This window comes from Pteropus alecto, unplaced genomic scaffold, assembly GCF_000325575.1.
Source record: "Pteropus alecto unplaced genomic scaffold, ASM32557v1 scaffold21, whole genome shotgun sequence".
Taxonomy (NCBI): Eukaryota; Metazoa; Chordata; class Mammalia; order Chiroptera; family Pteropodidae; genus Pteropus; species Pteropus alecto.
This window is the reverse complement of record NW_006436282.1, coordinates 22,097,660-22,118,447: the sequence shown is the minus strand read 5'-3', so window position 1 is coordinate 22,118,447 and position 20,788 is coordinate 22,097,660. Positions and strand designations below refer to the sequence as shown.

The following is a 20,788-nucleotide window of genomic DNA, read 5'->3' as shown; positions in this document are numbered from 1 at the left end:
TATGTGCTCGAATGGCCCAACAGGTCAATTGCTGGCTTCTAGAAGATGAGGCACTCGAGCCTCCTCCTTTCCTGTCTTGGTGGTTGTTCATTATCCTCCATCCTACTGCCGCTTTTGCCAAGCCCTACGAACGCACCAGCCTTTGGGGAGTAGAGAATTATAGAATGAGAAGGGAAAAAGAGTGCTTCAAAACCGAAGAGTGGACGGAGGTGTTCTCCACCTTGATGCTGGTGAGTTAGTTACACAGATGTGCACGCACGTGAAAATGCACGGGCTGAACACTAAAGGTCTGTGCACTTATATACTTCCCAGTTTGTATTTTACACCTCGATAACATGTTGGTAAACTCTTTTAAAGAATGGACTTCCCCAGACATGGCTGTGCTAATATTTTGATGGGGAACAGTCTCGTAGAGGGGTTCTCAGTGGCCCTAGGAGAACCTCCCAGTGCAGAAAAGCCTCCTCTGCACACTCCCCCACCCCATCCAGTGTGGATCTAGAAACGCCCAGGCTTCTTATACGAATTTCTCCAGGAGAGAAATTCAGGTGGTACAAGAAGACATCAACCACAAAGAAAGAAGCCTGCTCCGCTCACTGGGCCAGCCCCTCCTTCCTCAGGTAGATGGGAAGGAAGGGACCCCCACCCCTGCCGTAGAGAGCCCACCACCCACTATGAAGAGCAAATGAAGGCCTCTGATCCCTGACGGGCACAGCACAGAGGCGGCAGCCACACTTACCGAGCTGCAGGACACCCAGCTCGCCATCAGCCTTGTTGGACACCGGCAACTGATTTCTCCTAGAAAAAAAGAAAATGTCAGTGCCCCAGAGGACGAAGAGAGGTGCCAACAGCGGAGAAGAATGGGCGGGGACCAGACGGGGTCCGCAGACGGGCTTTCTCTAGTGCCGGCCTCGCCGCTCTGTGTGCCTCGTACTGGTCACTCTCTCTGCCTCTCTGAGCCACGAGTTCCATACGGAATGGGACCAAATTATCTTTCAATGCTGTGTTCACACACACACACACACACACACACACCCACACCAGCCAGTGTAGGATGGTAAACCCCGTAGGCTGACACTTGCCAAGAACCTAATGAAAGTTAATTTGCTGTCACCATGATACTGGTGGGGTGCACACACGCGCACACACACACACACACACACACACACACACACCACGTTCTTGTCATTACAGACAATATTTTCATCTCATCTCTATTTTTTTTCCTCTCAGCTTTCCTGTAAAGCTATTAGCAGCCATTTGTAAGAAACCTCTGAAATGCAGCAAAGAACCTGTCCTGTATCCTTCTCTTACCTGAAAAATTGTCCTATGATTCCGATTTGTAAATTCAGGTAAGTGCATGGGAACTTTCTTAAAACAGTCTACCTGAATTTTAGTGCTCCTTAAGTTGTTTTTTTTCCTTCCAGCATTCACCCATCTGAACTAAAGTAAAATCATTTTCTAAAAAGAACATATTAAAAATAACAATATTACATCAGTCTCCGAAAACCCATTTACTATGTCAAAAACAATGACAGCTCTTTTGATGGTGGCATTGAAATATATTTTCCTCCAGCATCCTTGCAGGGGGAGATATGATTGAAGGAACAATCATAATCTCGCCGCGGCTCGTTCTGTTGAATGGCCGGCTTCCTCCTGAAGACGTATGGAGGGGCGTGCGGGGGACGTGGCCGAGGACGTGCAGTACCAGGCCCGAGCGCACGCTTCTTTGGACTCGGGTTTCCTTCCCCGGCACTGGAACTGAGCCCCTACCCCCCCCCCGGAGGCCCTCCTGCTGCCCTCGTCCTCCCCCACACATCGTGCCCATTTTCCCCAATTCAAAACCACCCGGTTCTTACGCCGCTATGCTGCCAGGATTCCACAAGCGTTCTCGTGGGGAACAGTGAAAGGAGGAGCTGGGAAGGGGCTGAGGCATGGAGGCGCCCCAGTCCCCAGCGCTGTCATGAGAAGCCTCTGCCAGCCACACCTCTCCCACCCCCACCTGCTCCAGACCTCTCTGGAACATCCCAATGGCGACAGCGTCTCTCTTAGACCCATTTTTGCTCTCTGCCCCTTCATCCCTCACCCAGATCATTGTGAGAGCTCCTAACTGGTTTCCTGACCCCCAGGGGGACGCCCCGCCCCATTGCTGGCCCCCCACATCTTCACATGGGTGTCAAAGGCATCTTTCCAAAAAAAGAAAATCTGACCCTACTGCTGCCTAGCCGAAATTCTTCAAAGGTTCCCATCATCATCATCATCATCATCATCATCATCATCGTCACATTCATAAAAATGACAGCAATAATAACAGCAAATACTGTTATCTGACTCCACTGACTGTCCTAGACTCTGTGCTCAGTGTTTTGCAAGCATCGAGTGCAGCCAAGTAATGCAAGTGGCCACCAGAAGCTGAAAAAGACAAGGAAACAGATCGTCCCCTAGCACCTCCAGAAGGAACTAGCCCTGCCAACACCTTGACTTTAGCCCAGTGGAACTGATTTCGGACCTCAGTCCTCCTGAACAGTGGTATTTTAAATTCACGCTGTTTTCAGCCACCCAGTTTGTAGTAATGTGCTCTACAGCAGCCACAGGAAACAAATACACATGGTAAGAGATAACCAGCGGGGAGACAGGACTGCGGGCTTCTCCTGGCTGCCCCCGTACCCGGTGTGCCCAGCACCGAGTCAGTGCTCCATGAATGGGAGCCAAACATCGAGCTACGCGACTCACACAAGGTCACACAACTCAGAAGGGCCAGAGCCAGGACTCGGACCCAAGCCCCTGGTTCCAAACGCTCTATTTTGCTTTATTTTATTTTACATTTCCTTCCCCTGCTCAGGACCCTCCATAGCTCCCTGTGGACCATGCGACGAAGTCTCCACACGGCCCCACTGGCTGCAGAAGGCAGAGCCACGAGGCCTCAGGTGGCCATGAACTGTGGCGAGCGGGTGGGGGTGATGTTCCCGCTGGGCCGCTCCCAGTCATGAGACCTCCACCCGGAGCGCCATCCATCAGAGGCCAGAGCCCAGCTCAGATGCTTTGTGCTCGTTTCCCACAGATCTCATCACCAGCGGAGACTTCAAGTATGCCTGCGCTCAGGGAATGCGCCTATTGTTCCTTTCATGTGTCTCCTCCAAAGTTTAAAAGGTCAGTTTAAAAGCATGTTCTTGCCTTTGAGTGAAAACTATTATGAAAAACAATGACAAAAAGATAAATCAAGGATTCAAAACACTTTTTCAAAATGTGATTGTGCAAATAACCCAGAGAAATGTGTCAAAGTGTGCGTCTAATAATAAATCCATGGGAGGCGGGCCGCAGTCACCCAGCTCGCCCGCCGTGTCTGAGGCTTCCGCTTCCATCCCAGCTCCTCTCTGTGCCCTCGAGGAGAGGCACGGGCCAGGGCACCGCAGGTGTTCAGAGCTATCCGGGGCCAGGACTCAAAATCTGGGTGACTGAATCTTGACTGGAAAGAGCCACTCGGAGGCCTGAGTTCTGATCCCTGTTCCCCAACCCTCCATCCCCCCCACCCCACTTTGTGTGACCTTGAGCAAGCACTTATGCTCTGTGGGCATCAGGCACCTCATTTGTGGAAAAAGCCTGAACATGCCCACTCACCGCGGGACAGGACCAGGTGAAGGGCTTTGAGAGGGTGGACGTGCCCAGGCTCTGCTATTCTTAAAGATGCTCTACTGCTTCTATGTCCCAATATTTCACCAGCCTTTAACATAAAAACAGAGATGAGAAGGCGCATTTTCCTATATGTTTGGGACTGGATACTTGGCTAAATTAGTTATGGATCCCAAAAGCAAGGTGTCCACAAGAATAAAGATATTGATCACTTACGATATGTTCTATTTGATGAAAACTCAGAACCATTTAAAAGCTAATGTAGCTAAATACTATCAAATAGAAATAGACTGGGATAAAAATCATTATGAGTGATAAACCGATTTGTTGCAGACTCACAAACATAACAATTCAATAGGAAAATTTAGCCATGATGAACCTCTATAAAATGAGGTTAATAATAGTCCTACCCCAAAAGATGGTGGTGAGGATTAAACAAGTTAACTTATCAAGTACTGAGAATAGTACCAAACATGCAGTAATTGCTACATAATAACTGAGATGATGATGATGATGATGATGATGATGATGGTTAATGAGGCTAGTAGAATCTTGATTCCAAACCTTAACACTTATAAACAGTGCAAAAATATGAAAAAAAAAATAATAGACAATTGCATCAGCCATGAGTTTGAGGAACATTATGACCAATTAGAGATGCAAGAAAATTTTATTTAAAAATCTAATAATGTAATTCACACCAACAGGTTGGAGGGGAAAATGCAAAATAATCTCAATAGATGCAAAAAAAGCATTTGATGAGAATACTCACATATATTTTTAAAAAAAGGACTTAGCCATCTCCAAGGAAGGCGGCGGCGGGGGAGGGGGGTCACTTCACTTGATACACATATTTGAACCCCATGGAACACCCTAACAGCGAAGCACTGGAGACACCCCTCCTGGAAGCAGTCACCCCGTGAGAAAGTCCCTATGCCACAAGCCTCAAAATCACACTAGAGACACAGCGGAGGCAGTGCTGGCAGGTCACGTGACACTGGCAAGTCCGGGCTTCCTGACCCGGGATCACATTCTCCCGCTCCAAATAGAACATCCTTTTGGAAAGAACTAGAAAGTCAGGTGGGAATGAGGCAGAGCTGTTGGGGTGACGGTGGACACAGAGGGACGGGACAGATGAGCCATCGGACCAGCTCATGCCAGAGGATGCTGGCATCACCTGGCAATAAACGACCTGCCCTGAGCCTCAACCACCCTTTGGCCAGAACCATCCCTAGGAGGCTGCCAGGACCACAGCACCTAGCGATTCCGGGCTTCAGCTCTCCAGACACCCCGCACCCCCACCTCCCTTCCCAACCGACCGCCCAGGAGCTTCTTGGCCCCGTGTGCCTTGGACAAGCACTGAGCAGCGGCCGAGATGAGCGTTCTCTGCTTTCCTCACTCATTAAGGACTGACCTTGGGGAGGAGTAAGCTTTGTGAGGCGGGTCCCCGAGAGCGAGCTGATTTGAAAAAGCACTTTTTGTTTCATGAAGTTCTCTACAAAAGGGATTTTTGTTTTTCTTTTCATTGTCCTGCTCTCCATCTCTCTTTGGCTTCCTACAGAGACTTAGCCAAGCTGCCTCAGAAACGACCAGGTACAGAAGCACAGGGAGGCAGACGTGGAGGGTGCCGAGGGCGTCACCTGGCACAGCCTTGGGCTTCACGGATGAGGAAACTGAACAAACTGAACTCTCCCAGGAGCTCAGCGTGATGGGGTCCATGTCCCAGCCGCGGGGAGCATGCCACTTCCCCGGGCCACCGAATCAGCAGGCATTTTTAAAATTAAGCCGCTGAGAACATGAGGTGTCATGAAGGGCTGGGTTATCGAGAAGCCGTCGCGCACTAACCATCACCGTGTGCAGCGGCTTCAGCAGATCTGTTCCATACCCTGCCCTTGCCAGTTCTGTTGACCTTCGACATATAAAAAGAATCTTTTTTTTTTCCTCTCCCTTTTCTTTTCGCTTAAGGATGTGGAAAACCTGACTAGGATTGCCTGGTCTGACATTTCCTGTGAGAAAGCACTCTGTTTGGAATACTGCGAAAGCAATCTGCCTTAACAATTCAACCCAAATAAATGATCTTCCTGAAACTAGTGAAAAACCTTAATTGGGAACTGGGCTGCATCCCCAAGTCTCTCTCATCTGGGTCCATGATGACGAAGATTGGACAAAGATAGGAATCGCCCGGTGAGGACATGTTGGGGGGGAGGGGACATTGATGACCCTGCATCCTCCTGGAAAAGCCATCGGCTCTGCCTGCCTGACTGGAGAGAAGACACGTTGTACTCCGGCCCCCTGAACCATTGTTCTTCGGGGCGATGATTTCTCAGCTTAACTATCTTTCCGCATGGCCCCTCCCACAGGCTTTGGCACACACCCTTGACGAGCAGTGTGCGAGCCAGAGCGAGGACCCAACCCAAGCCCAACGCTTCTCCTTCTTTGAGTCAGGCCGGATTATGGCCTATTCCAGGAAGAGAGAAGAAACTCGTCACCAAGACCTCAGACTGCGGGGGGTCTTTCAAGGGCACACAACTGGCAAAACAAAACTGAACCAGATTCGACCTTCCCTCACGAATTCCCTGATCTCCCGATTTGGCACAGGGCCCTGGCATACAACTGGCGTTTAATGGATGCGCCCTCTGGAAGCTGAGGAGTGCTCAGAATGCCCTAGATATGGCCGTCCATCTCAAAGAGCTGAAAAGGCTAACTCAGACCACCGACTTTAATCTTGTGGTCGGGTCAGGGGTGGGGATGGGGTCAGGGTTGGGGGATGAAGCTTTTACCAAGGCCCCCTGGGGAGTGGGCAAAGCCAGTAATAGAAATTCAGGCTCCAGATTCATCCGGTTAATTTTCATCTATCCCATGCGGGGTGTTAGAGGCACTGCCTACTTTTTCTTAGGACCCAAAGTGCATTAGGACAGGCTGGTTCCTCTTCCCTTCCCTTAGGACCCAAAGTGCATTAGGACAGGCTGGTTCCTCTTCCCGAAGCTAGGAGGCTTTGTGGCTCCCAAGTCCTATCTCCCTGCCCTTCCCTCAGCCTAGTTTCCTAGTGTGGCTGAGCTCAGTTCCCAGAGGCCACCGGGAGGCTGGTGGCTCAACGGGCAGTGAAAAGGAAGATAGAGATGTTACTCCAGGGGAAAAAACATCCTCTTGGGAGAAAAGTGATCTCTATGGAGTATAGCTCTGGGACGTGGCCAAATCCACTGAGTAATCACACTTTCGACTGAGACACGCAGTTCGCCAAGCAGAAGGTTGCCAGTCCCTGAGTGAGCACCCCTTCTTCTTGGTCTTGCTCCCTCCCGACCACCCGCAGGCACGTGGCTGGCTGCCTGGCTCAGCCAAACCCAACCATCGTAAGATGCTGGATGAGCATCTTACGGGCCAGGGCCAGAGCTGGAGACGTGACGTGATGCCTGGCAAAGGCCATAGGGCCCCCCCCCACCTTGCGTGTGAACCCCAGACTGCACGCCCAGCAGGTGGGATCGCTGAGGCTGCCTCTGATTAGGGCTCCCGGTTCTGGAATGAGGACCCACGGGGATGGCTCTACCAGAGACAAAGACTCCCGCCGCCCTACCCTCCCCGAGGCTGGGATGAGAGCCCAGGATGGAAAGGACTGCTCTACACCTTGGCCCTGCCCCAGAGCGTCTAAAGTCACACTTGGAGTTATAAAAGGGAAGGTTCTGACATGCCGCCTGGAAGACATTACATAAGAATTGCCGCCGGTTTCCATAGTGGCCTGGAAAGCTGTGTGGACATGTTGACTTAGCTGCTAGGAGAAGCTGCTTTCTGGCACCAGTCCCGCCCTTCACTGTCCTAATAAAGGCCAACATGTCCAGGGAAGGGGATGCCCCAATGGGAGAGGCCGACTTTCTCCGAGTCCCATTAAACATTAAATCCACTTACGATCTGTTTGGATAAACATGCCAAAAGGTGGCTTAAAACAACTTCTGGGATGAAATATTTTTGTTTGAACCCACAGAACATTCCCCTGCATAAGCATTAATAAAAGAGCCGTGAGCAGTGAGTCTGAGACGACACTGTCCGGGTCCCAGGTTAACTTCGTGCCAATATGAAGATAAAGATATTCGAGCTCATTTATTTTTAGAAAAGGTAAGGACGCTTACACTTAAATGATTTTTGGAGCTTACCTCTCACCCCAAGTGAGCTGGGTGAATATTCACCTTCCCCAGGCTTCCATTTCCCTTCCTGTGACATTCGAAGGGTTCTAAATATTCTACGGTTTTGTCCTTACAATAACAATAGCTAATCTGGGAGGTTATTTCTACTTTACGCAACACTTGCAAAGCACAGTTTGTAATTCGATTCTCACAAAAGGCCTTTGTGGGAGGCAGCACAGGGACTTTTTAGCCCTATTTTCACAAATGAGGATACTGAGGATTGGAAACTGTCCAACACAAACCCGTCTGTGACACATCGATCCATGGTGAAAGGGAAAATCAGCAACAATACAGTGAATCTTTCACAAGGCTTAATTTATTCATTTTAAACGTCGGACTTTTATTTCAAGATCATATCTATATTTAAATTTTATAAAACTGTTTTAATATTCCTACTTAGCCAGAAAAGTAAATAATAATAACAACCCAAATAGTGTTTGATTTACCACGACGAGGTGGGGCTTAGGCTTCAGAGACCATGACGTCGGTGGGGCTTAAGCGTCAGGGACCCTCCCTTGCACACGCCCTTTCTAAGAGGCCCTACGGATATGCTGGCATCGTCTTCTATTTTTGTAAAATGTGAAGAAGTTAGATACTTTTATATTCTTTGCCTTAAAGAAGTCGCCCAAACTGTATTAGTTTCAGGCCTACAACATCTGAATCTAAATCTGAAGCTGGTTTCCCAAGGTTTTGTTTTCTGCTTTGTTTTTGGTTTGGTTTTGCTGACCCATGAATTCCTAGTGACCCGCCACACAAGAGAGATGACCCAAAGTCTCTGCCGACCCAAAGACCCTATAATCGCCTCATCCTTATTTGTGGAGAAAGGACTGGCCAAGACTGGCTCCGAGAACATCTCTGTCTCCCGCCCCACACTGCCCCATCACCAAGAAGGAATTTCCAGGAAACTTTGACTTACTCCAAAAGCACAGAGGTCTGACTGTTTTCTGGGCCTTTCTTAGAAAAAGGAGAAAGAAACGTGTTGCTTTAAACCCATTAGCTTTGCAAACTTTTGAGCATTACACCACTCACGCATATAAACCAGAGAGCTGTGGACCTCCACGGGGGAGCCAGACCCGGCTCAGGACAAGCATATCCTGGGCTAAAACTAGATGTGTCCCTGAGCCAGCTAGGCGGCCCCTCCTGGCAGCCTCCCCTGGCAGCCGTTTTCACTTGAAATGGGTGTGAGGGTCCTTAATGTGGGTCCCCTCCCTCCACATCCCTCTGGGGTTACCACTCCGGCCTCCAATGAGGGTTCCCAGCTATTCGGCGCAGGTGGCTCACACGGGTGGGGGGCCTGGAAGGTTGGAGCTGGGCCATGGCTAAGAACAGCCCCCTCAGTGGTGGGAAATCTGTGGTAGATCTTTCCACGAGCCCCAAAGCAAGGGAGTGCAGGGCCCACCTCACACAGAAGTCGGGAAGCGGGGACTTAGAATTTTAGCACGGGGCCAGTGCTCGCTCCTTAAGAGGTAACAACATTGTATGTGAGTTTATAAGACAGAAAAAGATCATCAGAGCAGCACAACCTCGTTTCTCCTGAAGAGCGAAACTTCTGCGGAAGCGGAATGAAGCCCTTTGGCAAGGCTCGGGCTTCCCTGGTTTCTACGGATCTGAATCCAAATAACACAGGCAGAGACTGAAAGCACACGCCCTCCAAAACCCACCGGGTCCTCGCTTCTCCAGGCTGTGCCCTCATGCCACCGTTACCTGTCCCCGGCGGGGCGGACGTGCCGGGGGCCCGCAGACTGCAGCCCCTCCTGGATCACACGGGCGGGAAATGGCCTCACCAATGCAGCCAACAGGAAGAGCTGTGACCAGAAGGTATCTGGAGCTCTTTCCAGAACAAATACAAAAACCATGTGAAGCGGCTGGACCCATGTCGGGCAGGCTCCTGTCTGAAACGTCACGTCGAGCCTCACGATGTGGATGTTATCAAAGGGTTGGGGTTTCGAGAAAACATCCAGAGGGTCAGGGGAGGGGGACACAGCCAGCTCGTCCTGCCAGGCTGTGGGTGAGTGGGGGACACAGCCAGCTCGTCCTGCCAGGCTGTGGGTGAGTGGGGGACGCAGCCAGCTCGTCCTGCCAGGCTGTGGGTGAGTGGGCTCCAGCCTCGGCAACGTGGGGCAGGGGATAGGTCTGGCGAGGGAGGGTAGGAATCAGCTTCGTGATGCCCACCAGGACGACACCAAAAGAGGCTGCTTTCTGCGCATCTGGAAAATATGTCTGAGCTATTGTTTCAGTCACAGCCACTGGTTCCTTGGAGGTCAGAGGGTTGCTCTGTTATATTCCGTATGTAACAAGGAAGGGGCTACCAAGCCCCACTCGCCAGCCGTCTTGGGCTGTTCTCTCTGTGGACCTTGGGCTAGCCTCATGTTTTATGTCACCTCACCCAAATTCCAGCATTTAGGGACACACTATGACTTTGTTACACTTCTTTACAAGCCTCACTGAAACACAAAAGATAGCTCCTTTTGACTATTCATTTTTCCTATCTGTTCCTTGTGTTTTGTTTTTCCCCTTTTTATTTTATGTTAAATCTATGGGAAAATTCAAAGACTAACACAATGAACACCAGTATACCTTTCACTTAAAGTGACAAATTGTTAATGTTTTGCCATATTGGCTTCTCCTCCCTCCAAACACACACACACACTTTTTTTTTTTTTTTTGCTGAACCATCTGAAAGCAAGTTGCAGATAAGATGACCCGTCATCCCTAAATACTTCAGCCTGTATCACCTAAGAGCGCCGGGAGTATCCTGCAACATCCATGTAGGGTCTGTTTGTATGACAACCCTTTTTAAAACCAGGATCCTTGTTTAAGCTTTCTCAGATCTGTACCTGGTAAATATATCTTTTTGGAGTTATTTTCTTTAAAAAGAAGAAGCCAGTTGTAATGTCCTTATTAAATATTAAATGGGCCAGAATCACTTTTGGTTTTTAACTAAAATAGATACTTTCAACTTCTCTTTTCTTCTTTTAATGCACTCCTAGGAGTGTATTGGATCTTAAGGATGGCTGATTTTCCACAAGAAAGCGACTTGAGATTTGTTAAAAGCTGGGGGGGTCCGAGGGTCGGGGAGACCCTGGGCTGTAGAAGTCTGTGTGGGTGGATTTCCTTGGCAACTCCTGGCATTGGCTCCTGACACCTGTCAAAATGCCCTCTATATGGTAGCTTCTGTAGAGAAGCTTCTGGAACATGAACGCTCAATGTGTCACTGCTCCATGAAGTGGTGAACGTAAAATCGTGGAGGTGGGTCTAAGCCTTACAAAGGGGCCTCCGGTCCTCAGACGGTGGCAGGGACTGGGTCTTGGTTTCTATCAGTGACCTTTTTAGCTCGCCCGAGCTTCTTTGTTTCTCATTCAGAAGAGATTTCACGTGAAGGGAGAAAGGCTGAACAAAATGACCCTGGGACTGAAGCGGGCAACACCGTCAGGAACAGGAAGCCATCATCTTTCATGGACTTCCCCTTCCTCTGTGCTCCTTCACGGGACCTTCCGAAGCCCCGGGCCCAGGGCAGAAGCTGTGAGGAAGACCACAGCCACACGTGGCCTGGGCAAGCGCAGCTCGCCGTGCCAGCCCACTGCTCAGGCCTGGCCTCGGAGGGACTTCCAGAACAGCGAGAGGAAGGAGCGCACGACCTCCATCCACCACCAGAGCCTTCGAACTGACCCAGCCTCACCGTGGCCTTCGCCGCAAAAGGGCGGAAACGCCTCACGGAAGACAAACTCAGTCGGCAAACGCTCTCTGAGGGCCTGCAGTGTGCCCGGCCTCGCGGGAGACACCTGCCCAAGTCGCAGACGAGAACTCAAGCCACGCTCCGATCCTCGCTTCGTCTGGCCGTGGCCCACACGATGGACCTGGACATTTCTCTTTGATCATCATCCTCCTCCACAATCTGGCTTTAGCCTCACTTCCCATCTCTCTCTGACAAATTTTCCATTTATTCAGGAATGTATCCAGCCATTTAAGAAAGGAGGTGCTTGGACTAACAAAACATTACGAAAGCTGGTATCTACTAAAGTAACTATTGTGGGCCAAAATTTTTATATGTATGATTTCGTTTATTTCATAGCAATCGCATAGAGGTGGGTACATCATCCTATTTTTTGAATGAAGAATGTAGCCGCAAAGAGATTTTAAAAAAAAGATGGTGTTCGAGGCCACCCTATTAGTGACACACAAATCTGCCCAAGTCTAAATCTCCAGCCCTTTCAACCTCATCAGGCGGTTAAAGACAGAGGCCCACATTTCAAAATCTCAGAATATGATAAAATGAGAAGTTTCCCAAACGGTGGTCCTCAATAACTTAAAGCTTTGCTTAACCGGAGTACGTTTCAAATAACTCAAAAACTCTGAGCAGAACTGGCTCCTTCGCTGGGGATTTAAAACGTGCTTTGGAAACTCGTGATGCCCCAGGCCCGTCACCATGGACATCGATGACCAGTGTGCAGCATGGAGAAAAGGAATCTCGTGCTGTCGGCCTTGCCCCCTGCCAGCCCCCGCCCAGGCACACACTTCCCGCCTCCTCAGAGTCTCTGTGAACGCCAGTTTCTCCTCTCTGCCACTGGCGCCCAGCCCTTGGCTTACAGACGTGCTCGCATCTCTCCTGCCCCGGAAAAAAAGGACCCTGCTCCTTAGCCCCCTACCTTCCTGAGCTCCCTGTCTGGACCTACCCTTCCCTCCGCCTCTAAACTCCTTTTAAAAACCTCCGTGTTCTCTGTGCATGTCCTTACCCCACCATTCCTCAACCCACCGCAGGGGACCTTCTGTCCCCAGGACCCTACTGAAAGTGCTCTCTCCAGCGCCACTCCCAGCATCAGACCTAGTGACCTTCCCGACCTCCCGCAAGAGTCCGAAGCTGCCGACCTCCTGCTTCTGGGAGGCCCTCTCTTCCCTCGCCTTCCAGTCCTCCTTCCCCTCATCACACCAACGTGGCTCTCCCACTGCAGGATTCTGACCTTCGTGCCTTTATCACGGGCCTCTGGCAATGTCCGCCCCTCCAAGGACTTCAGCTCCCAGCCCCATGCCAACTCCTCCCAGACGCGCCTCTCCCAACCTTTCCCAGGATCTGCGTTTCTGCCCCACTCCCATCTGTGGAGACAAAAGTCAGCTGACATGTCCAGAAACAGGCTCCTCATCTGCCTCCTGACCCAGCCAGTGCCCCCTGCTTCGGGTCTCCTATCCCTGCTCACCGCAGGCCCAGCCTCCGGGCCCTCCAGACCCACGACCTCCGCGCACGCCAGCACCTGTGGGTTCTCCGCAGACCCACGGATCCTCGCCTGTCTGGTGCAGCCAGGTCAGAGCCCACTCTGCCTTCTAGGTCACAGTCCTCCTGCTAGTCACCCTGCTCAGTCCTGCAGCGTCCCTGGATAATCGTCCCGAAGCACAGCTCCAACTGGTTAAAAAAACGACCATCATGTAACCGGAAACATGAGAGACCTTTTTTCGATTCCTCTCTACTGCTCTCTGCCCGGCTCTCAGGGCACTGTCCGGTCCTCCAGGGCCCGGCCCCCTGGTCCCCACACACGTCCTGTGTTCAAGCTGCACCAGTGTGCTCACCTCTCTGCCTCTGTTCACACTGTCACCTCGGCTTAGGGTCCTTCCGCTCCCTGAATTACCAGGCTGACCCTCTAACTCCTTGCCCATGCCAGTGCCCTCACAGTCCTTCTCCCCAGAGAGGGGTCTGAAGAGAGGGGTTAAGACTGAGGCCTCTAGAGCCAGGCTGCTTAAATGGATTCAGACTAGTTGGTCATTCTAGTTGGTCACTCAGTTTCCCCACCTGTGAAATGGAGCCGATAACCCTTCCAGTGCTGCTGTCAGGATGAAATGAGGTAATACGTCTGCAGCACTTGCAACAGGACCCGTCAGGTAGCGAGTACTCAACAAACGTCAGCGGCTCGAGTGGCCCGGCCACGACGCGGCCTCCGGCCCATGGCACTCTGCCCTCGCTGCCTGTCACTCCTTTGTTTTAATTCTGCAGAACAGTGATTTGTATGGATGCCTCAGCCTCTTTGGGGCAGGAAACATCTTCAGCATCTCTTCCCCCCAGTACTATTTGGACAAGCAAGAGGCACTCCATAAAGGCCTTGTTGAATTGAGTAAAATTAAATAACATGTATTTAGAGTGAGATCAAAAACTGTTTACTCTATCAGGAAAAGGCTCCACTTCTGAGCGACCCGTGGCCGTGAACTTGGCCCCAACAGGAAATGGAAGGAATCCCATGGCTTTAGTAACTGCTCATGGAATGAGCAGAGAAAACAAAGTCGAATTTTCTGGAATGAGGCACACACATGGAATCTAGCTACACAGGAAACTGCCCTGGCAGGTCATCTTTGTGATTTGAAGAACTCTGCCCAAAATGCCCGACAGAACTCAGCATCAAAGGCCATCTTTTCAAGATGGGGGCACCAGTCCAACTGAGTCAGAAGCATTCCACCCACAGCTACCCTTTGGGAAAACCAGCTGGGAATCACGAGGGACGGTCCACAAGGATTCGGCAGGGCGAGGACTTCGGTTCTCTCTGCCCAGCTCCCAAGGTACCAGCCTGGTAGTTATACTCCACGTGGGAACAAGGATGCCCATCTCTTCCCTAACGCAAAGCCCTTTTCCAATCCTGAGGGAAAGGTATGGGCTTAGGTTTTTTGCCGTGAGCCACTGTGAGTGCACATTATCCAAATGGTTTAGAAATGCAGCAGAACCCAAAGCAGGCCCCAGAAAAAAGGGGCTGAAGAACAGTAAGAGAGCTGCTTCAGTCATCAGGAATGAGGCTCCAGGGGTCTCCCCAAAAATCTCAGGCTGGAGAGAGATGGAGAAGAGCGATAAGTATGTCTAGACACAGGCGTGAGGCCCTTGGCTGGCCCCCAACTGGGCCATTCCAACCCTGCTCAGCTTTCAGGGCCTAGCCCAGCAACAGCCGCCTCCTCTAAGATCCTATGGCACCTTGGTAGGGACCATCCGACTCTGGGATAGATCCTGCCTGCTACTGTCAGGTGACCTCTTCTGTTCGCTAAGTCACTAACCCACTCTCCTGTGTGCTCCTTGAGTGAGAAGAAGACCTCACACTTAGCTCCCTGCCCCTAAGCAAAGCCAGTAAGTCAGCTCCATCCAATAGGTTTGGAACACTTCTGAGCAAAATTGAGGGAGGCAGGGTCACAGACAACCGACCCCCTTCCTCAGGGAGCTGACAGTCCAGCAGGAGAAACAAGGTAGCATGTTGGCTCTCTCCGGCGTGACATGCACTGTGAGAGGTATGAGCAGGGGCTGATGTTCAGGTACAGGAGAGGGGAAGAGGTGGAGAAAGGCTTCCTGAAGAAGGCGACATTCAAGATGGCTTAAAAATGATGGGTTGGTTGGTTGGTAGATGGGTGGATTGATGAGTTGGTGGGTTGTTAGGAAGGGTGGTTGGTTGGTTAGACGGTTAACTGGCTAAATTAATGTATGAATAAAAATAAATGCCAACAAGTAAACTTGAAAATAAAGTTTAGGTTGTTCTAATTCTATTAACAATGATCAGTTTAATTTCCATGACGCTGTCCCAAACAGATCAGCATAAATTTCCCTTCCAGTTTCCTTACTATATGTGTTATGTCATTTATTCAATATTTATTGGCAGGTCCAGGGATATAGCTAGAAAAGAAAGAAGGGAGGGAGGGAGGAAAGGAAGAAGGAAGGAATGAACAAACAAAGGAAGGAAGGAAGGAAGGAAGGAAGGAAGGAAGGAAGGAAGGAAGGAAGCAGGCAGGCCCACTCCAGCCCTCAAGGAGTTCATGAAAGTAAAGATGAGTTATCAAATCATTGTGCTGTATTGAGGGTTACCCGTGATCCTAAGGAGCAGAAGAAAAAGGGCCAGACTCTGTGGACCGGGCCAGCATTAGGGTTAGAATGCAAGGTGCAGAATTAAGGAGGCCTCACTCTCAGGTTCGTGCAGGCGCCTACGCCGCCGCTGAGCCACCTTGAGAGCGAGCGCCCCCTTAAATTTTGCACCCTCAATGTCTCACTTGTTCGACTCTCAGCCTGGCCCTATGGCTGACCTCTGTGTGGTTCTCTCTGGAGTTCTGGTCCCCAAGGTCTGCTGGAAGCTGCCTGGGGGCCAGAAGACAAGCAACTTGAATGAGAAAAGAACACCCAGGAGAAAAGAATCTCCTCACACCTCCTCTGCCCTCTGAAACTCATCTCCCAAAACTGATCCTGAGCCTTCACGGCCTTCTTCCTCCTGGCGGCAGCAGCTGCTCCTGCGTGGAACACTCTCCTGACCTGCATGCCACGGACCTGGGCCCAGGGCCGAGCTGGCAGGGCCCGGTGTGGTCAGAGGAGGATCTCGGAGCTGCAACTCTGATGCCCAGAGATGGACAGAATGAGGTTACTCACCTCCCAAGGAGAGGTGTGGGCACTCTCTCACCTCCTTACGCTTTCTTGACCTCAGAGGAAACCTGAGGCAAAGAACGTCTCTTTCTCCTGGGAGATGCACTGGATCAAAGCCTCAGAAACTCTGCAGCTGAAGGTACCTACCTCGCAGCTGTAACTGCCATACAAGGGAAGGGACATCAGGCCCGGTCCTGGAGGGCTCCAGGTGGCCTGTAGTGTGCCCTGGAGCCGGTTCTTGTGGTTCAGAACTGTGCACATGCTAGGGAGAGGCCAGCCTTCAGGAGAGGGAACCGGTATGCTGCTCGAGACTGGGGTGCGCGGGTAGGGGAAAGGCGGGCAGGAGACCAGCTGAGCACAGGGTGGGGCGGCATCCCTGCCACAGAACAGAGGTCCCTGGAGTCGGTTATGAAGGTGAGGCTAGGCTAGCACAGGAGCCCCAGGCAGGCCACCTGTCTACACGGGGCTTCTGGCACCCAGGAAAGCAACGGTGTGCTATGTTTGTTTCAAGAGTCAGCTAATTCCAAACCTCTGTAGTCTGACATAAAGTCCAAATAATGTGCAGAGACAAATTAAAATGAAAATTCTACCCATTACTCGTCCCATGTGGCGCAGATGTCGTCAGACTTGGAATGCTTGGCTATAGGGAACAGTCAATAAACCGCAATTGCCACATCCTCTGCTCAGCCTCCGCCAAGCCCCAGATGGCCCTGTCCACGCCCTCCCAAGATGCAGACAGGCCTGTGTGAGACTGCCGGCCTGCGCTCCTAACTGGGAGCCCAGGAGGGGCTGGGATGCACTCGGCTCTCTCCCCAAGTGCATGGCCTTGGTAGGGCTGAGTGTCTGCTGAATGAAATCAGGCAGCAAGGCCAGTCTCTGGGGGTCCTGAAGATATACAGCGAACTGCTGCCACCTGCTGTCCATTTCCTGCAAACCTCAAAAATCTGACAGGTGTGCCCCCAACATCAGAGTTGCTAAATCCCCAGACTTGACCATTGGCTTCCACACAGAGGCAGGGACACAGATGCTTTGGGGCCCGAGGCCCACACAGAACGAGTGAGGTTATCACAGCCATTCCTCGCCAGATGTTACCGGTTTGCCACGAAGTCTGCATTAAACACGGCCTCTCCAAGCTCAAGGTCCCCCTGCCTGGTCAACAAAGCCCCTTCACTGCTCCCTGGTCTTCCACTCCTCTGTGAGGGCCACAGCCTCATGGCCGGCCCCGAGCTTCAGAGGCCGGGAGCCATCTCACCCATCGCCATGGCCAGATCTGGGCACCAAGAAGGGTGTCAAGACACACATCCTCTCTGACACAACAGGACAGTACCCTGCCACGAAGCCGACGACGTTGCAAGGTCATGATGGCAGGGCTGCTTGTGGGCCTGGGTCAGGCTCCACTCAGGTATCCCCCTCTGGGGTCTGTCACCTCCACGCCTGGCCTGCCTCACCAGAGCACCCCACGCAGCAGCGTGAATAGGCCTTGCAGCCTGTCTACTGTCACAGCACTGGGAGCTGGGTGAGTACAGAAGGGGCCCAGAGGGCTGACATGGACGATCCCAACTGGGCGCGCCTGGCCCAGCTGCTGCCCACGCTGGCTGCTAACAGCTCATGGCTGTGCCCTTCTCCAGAGAATCGCCCTTCACCACACTCGGCCAGGAAGAGGCACACTGCCCGCCCCACCCCGGGACGGGCAACCCATGGCCAATGACTGACACGGAAAAAAAAAAAGCTTACTCCTGTCTCAAAGGTGGGCCCAGCTCTGGATCGATTCTCACTCTCATCGCCCTGTGGGGTCAGATGGAAACCCCATATCCTTGCTGGGGTCTCCCCTGTCCTGCTTCTCTCACTGAGAACACGCCCCCTCCCCATAAACTACGTGCACCTGACCCTCTGTCTGAGGCTTGGCTTCTGGGGCACTGGTTCCCAGACCCCGGCCTGTAGCACATCCCTGGAGGACTTGTGAAGCGCATTGCTGGGCTCCACCCCCAAAGTCCTAGTTCAAGGTCAGACAAGTTGTTTCCAACAAGCTCCCAGGTGAGGCAGACGCTGCTGGTCCCGGGATCACAGTTTGAGAACCACTGTTCTTGGGAACCTGACCTAAGACAGAAGTTACTGAAGTCACAGGTGAAGGGGGTAGCGGTGGCAGGACCTCGACACGCAGCAGTCGGCCTGCCTCCCAGCTCAGAACCCTGCAGCCACACACAGCAGATTACTAGGCCTCCAGTGACAGACCCTTGTGCTCACAACTCATGGTGACTCCAGGATGCTGAGCCTGAGGTCACTGTACGATGCACCTAAAGGAGCCCAAAGGAGCACACGGCCTAGGAAGGTCCCCAAAGGCACGGGGTCCTGGTTTATATGCTCATCCTTGGCACAAGATGAACCTCACAGACCAGCCCAACAGACTGATTCTTGGATCAAAGAGGAGGCCGAATTTTGATCTGGGTTTGCCCGAGGCCGCATTAGAATGTAGGGTGGGGGGTGTCAGAGGTGGGGGGAGCCCCTAAAGAGATCCACCCAACCTCTCCCCTTACAGACAGGAGCACAGAGGCCCAGAAAGGCCTGGAGATGTGACCAAGGCAGAAACTCAACCTGCAAACACAGGAAAACCGAGTGCTCGACCTGAAGGCCAGCCAGTTGCTTTCACTGTCACGGAAGAACGGCCGCGAGTGATCCCATCCAGGGATCCCATCCAGGACTGCTCTAGTAGTAGCGGCCCTGCTGTGAGGGACAATCTCTTGACATCCTCAACAAGACCCGAAGGCCAGCAGAGAATGAATGACCCTTCACAGCAGCAGCAGCAGGGCCCGAAATGATGACGGTGAGATGGCTAACTGCTCCCACCTGCGGTTCCAGGCACATGGTCCCTGACCCACAGGCCACAGGGAGGCCCGTGAACAAAGAAACACCACTGGCCTGGTAGAAAGCATCACGGCGCGTGGGGGATATGGACTGAGGCCCCGTGACCACAGCCTAACCCTGCTCCCCCCAGTCTCCATCATTTCAGGGAGCGGTAACCCCCTTCCTGGAAGTTGTTCAGCAAAGAATGCTGGGGTCATCCTTGCCTCCTCTCTCTAATACAGCACATCAATCCACGAGCGAATCCTGTCGACGCCCCTGTGTGCACATGTGCGTGCGTGCATGTGTGCGTGCGAGGCATAATCCAGCCCCCGCCTCACCACCTTCACTGCCACCACCCCGTCAGGCCACCATCAACCGCCTTCTAGACCACTGCCATCGCCCCTGACTAGCCTCCCTGTGTCGACCCTTGCTGCCTGTGTCCCTACTCGACCCAGCAGCCAGAGGGTGGGACCAAGCCCCGCCTCTGCTCGACCTCCAAAGGCTCTGCACCTCCTGGAGTGAAGGCCAGCGCCTTCTGCAGCCTCCAGGCCCTTGCTCCTTCTCCTCTCCCTCGTCCACGCCGGCCTGGAACAAGCGCCATGCTCCCACCGCAGGGCCCGTGTACAGCTACTCTCTCAACAGTCTGGTTCCCCATCTTTCTTGTGGTCTCCTCTCGCATGTCACCCTCTCAGAAAGGTTTTCCCTGGCTACCCCTCTGTAAAACGGCAGCTGCAACCCAGGGCTCCCTGTCGCTGATTTATTTTCCTTGATTTATTGTCCCAGGTAGCACTCAGGTGCGTTATATATTTACTTGTGTACTAGTTCTTCCACACTGCCTCTCTGTGTCACACAGGTAAGATCCCAGAGGGCAGGGACTTGGTCTAATACATTCACACAGAATCTCCAGTGACGAGAGCTGTGGCTGGCACACAGTAAGCCATCACAGGGGCGTGCTGGTGGCTCTCCAGGGAGGCGAACGCTGATTTGTAGCATCTGCTAATTTCCATGGTATAAACATTCCCACCAAGTTCAAGTTCAAGACCAAGTTCAAGCTACCACCTTGATGTCGCTGAACGCAGAGTCGGCAGAGATGCTAACAGTCATCCCTGAGCCAGTAGGAGCTGGCACTCACTACAGTCATCGAATAAATTAATTGACTAATGGTTATTTCTGTGAACTGACAGGGTTTTATTGAGGACATAACTCTAAGAACTTGGGATCTGAAAGCAAGTGTCTTCAAAAGCAAGGGAGTTACTGAGTGAGGAACAGATGTCACACATATGTGGATTGGTGACAACTGTGCCGAAGGCTTATGTTGAGTACAGGAAGGACCATGCGTATTTGAAGCAAAAACTCTAAGCAGTAACTAAACAGTGAAAACAGAGCGTAGGGGAGGACTTTACGACACCTGCAGAAGCTTGAGTGAGTCACTTCCCCTCAGCTCCCCGGATGCCAAATCGGGGTTGAATTCCATGCATCTTTCCAGCCCTGACGTTCTATGTGGTTAAGAATCGAGATGGGTCCTAGGGAAGCATCTCTTCCGCCCTGCTTTTTAAAACACCCAATTTAAAATATCCTTTTTTAAAATCCGACTAAATTAAACTTCAGTTCCATGGACTCTATCGTACTCTAAGCTTATGTTCCGGGAAGGTCACCTGCCCCAAGGTGGGGTTAACCGCCACCCTGAGCACTGGAGACTCTGCTCGCCTGGTCCTGCCGCTGGTCCCGGGAAGGACTGTGCAGCTGTGGGTTTTCCTGGTTCCCTCCCCACACGTGACGCACA

The 20,788-nt window shown here is 51.9% G+C and overlaps 1 protein-coding gene across 10 annotated transcripts in view; it reads right to left on the bottom strand.

Annotated features, from left to right (window-relative positions):
- MINDY4 (MINDY lysine 48 deubiquitinase 4) overlaps positions 1-20,788 on the bottom strand; it is a 102,458-nt gene that overhangs the window by 58,527 nt on the left and 23,143 nt on the right. For all 10 annotated transcript variants that reach the window (XM_015589497.2, XM_025046845.1, XM_015589496.2 and 7 more), the window contains one exon: positions 737-795. In XM_015589497.2, the coding sequence (XP_015444983.1) occupies positions 737-795 (59 nt within the window). The remainder of the gene's footprint in view (positions 1-736; positions 796-20,788) is intronic.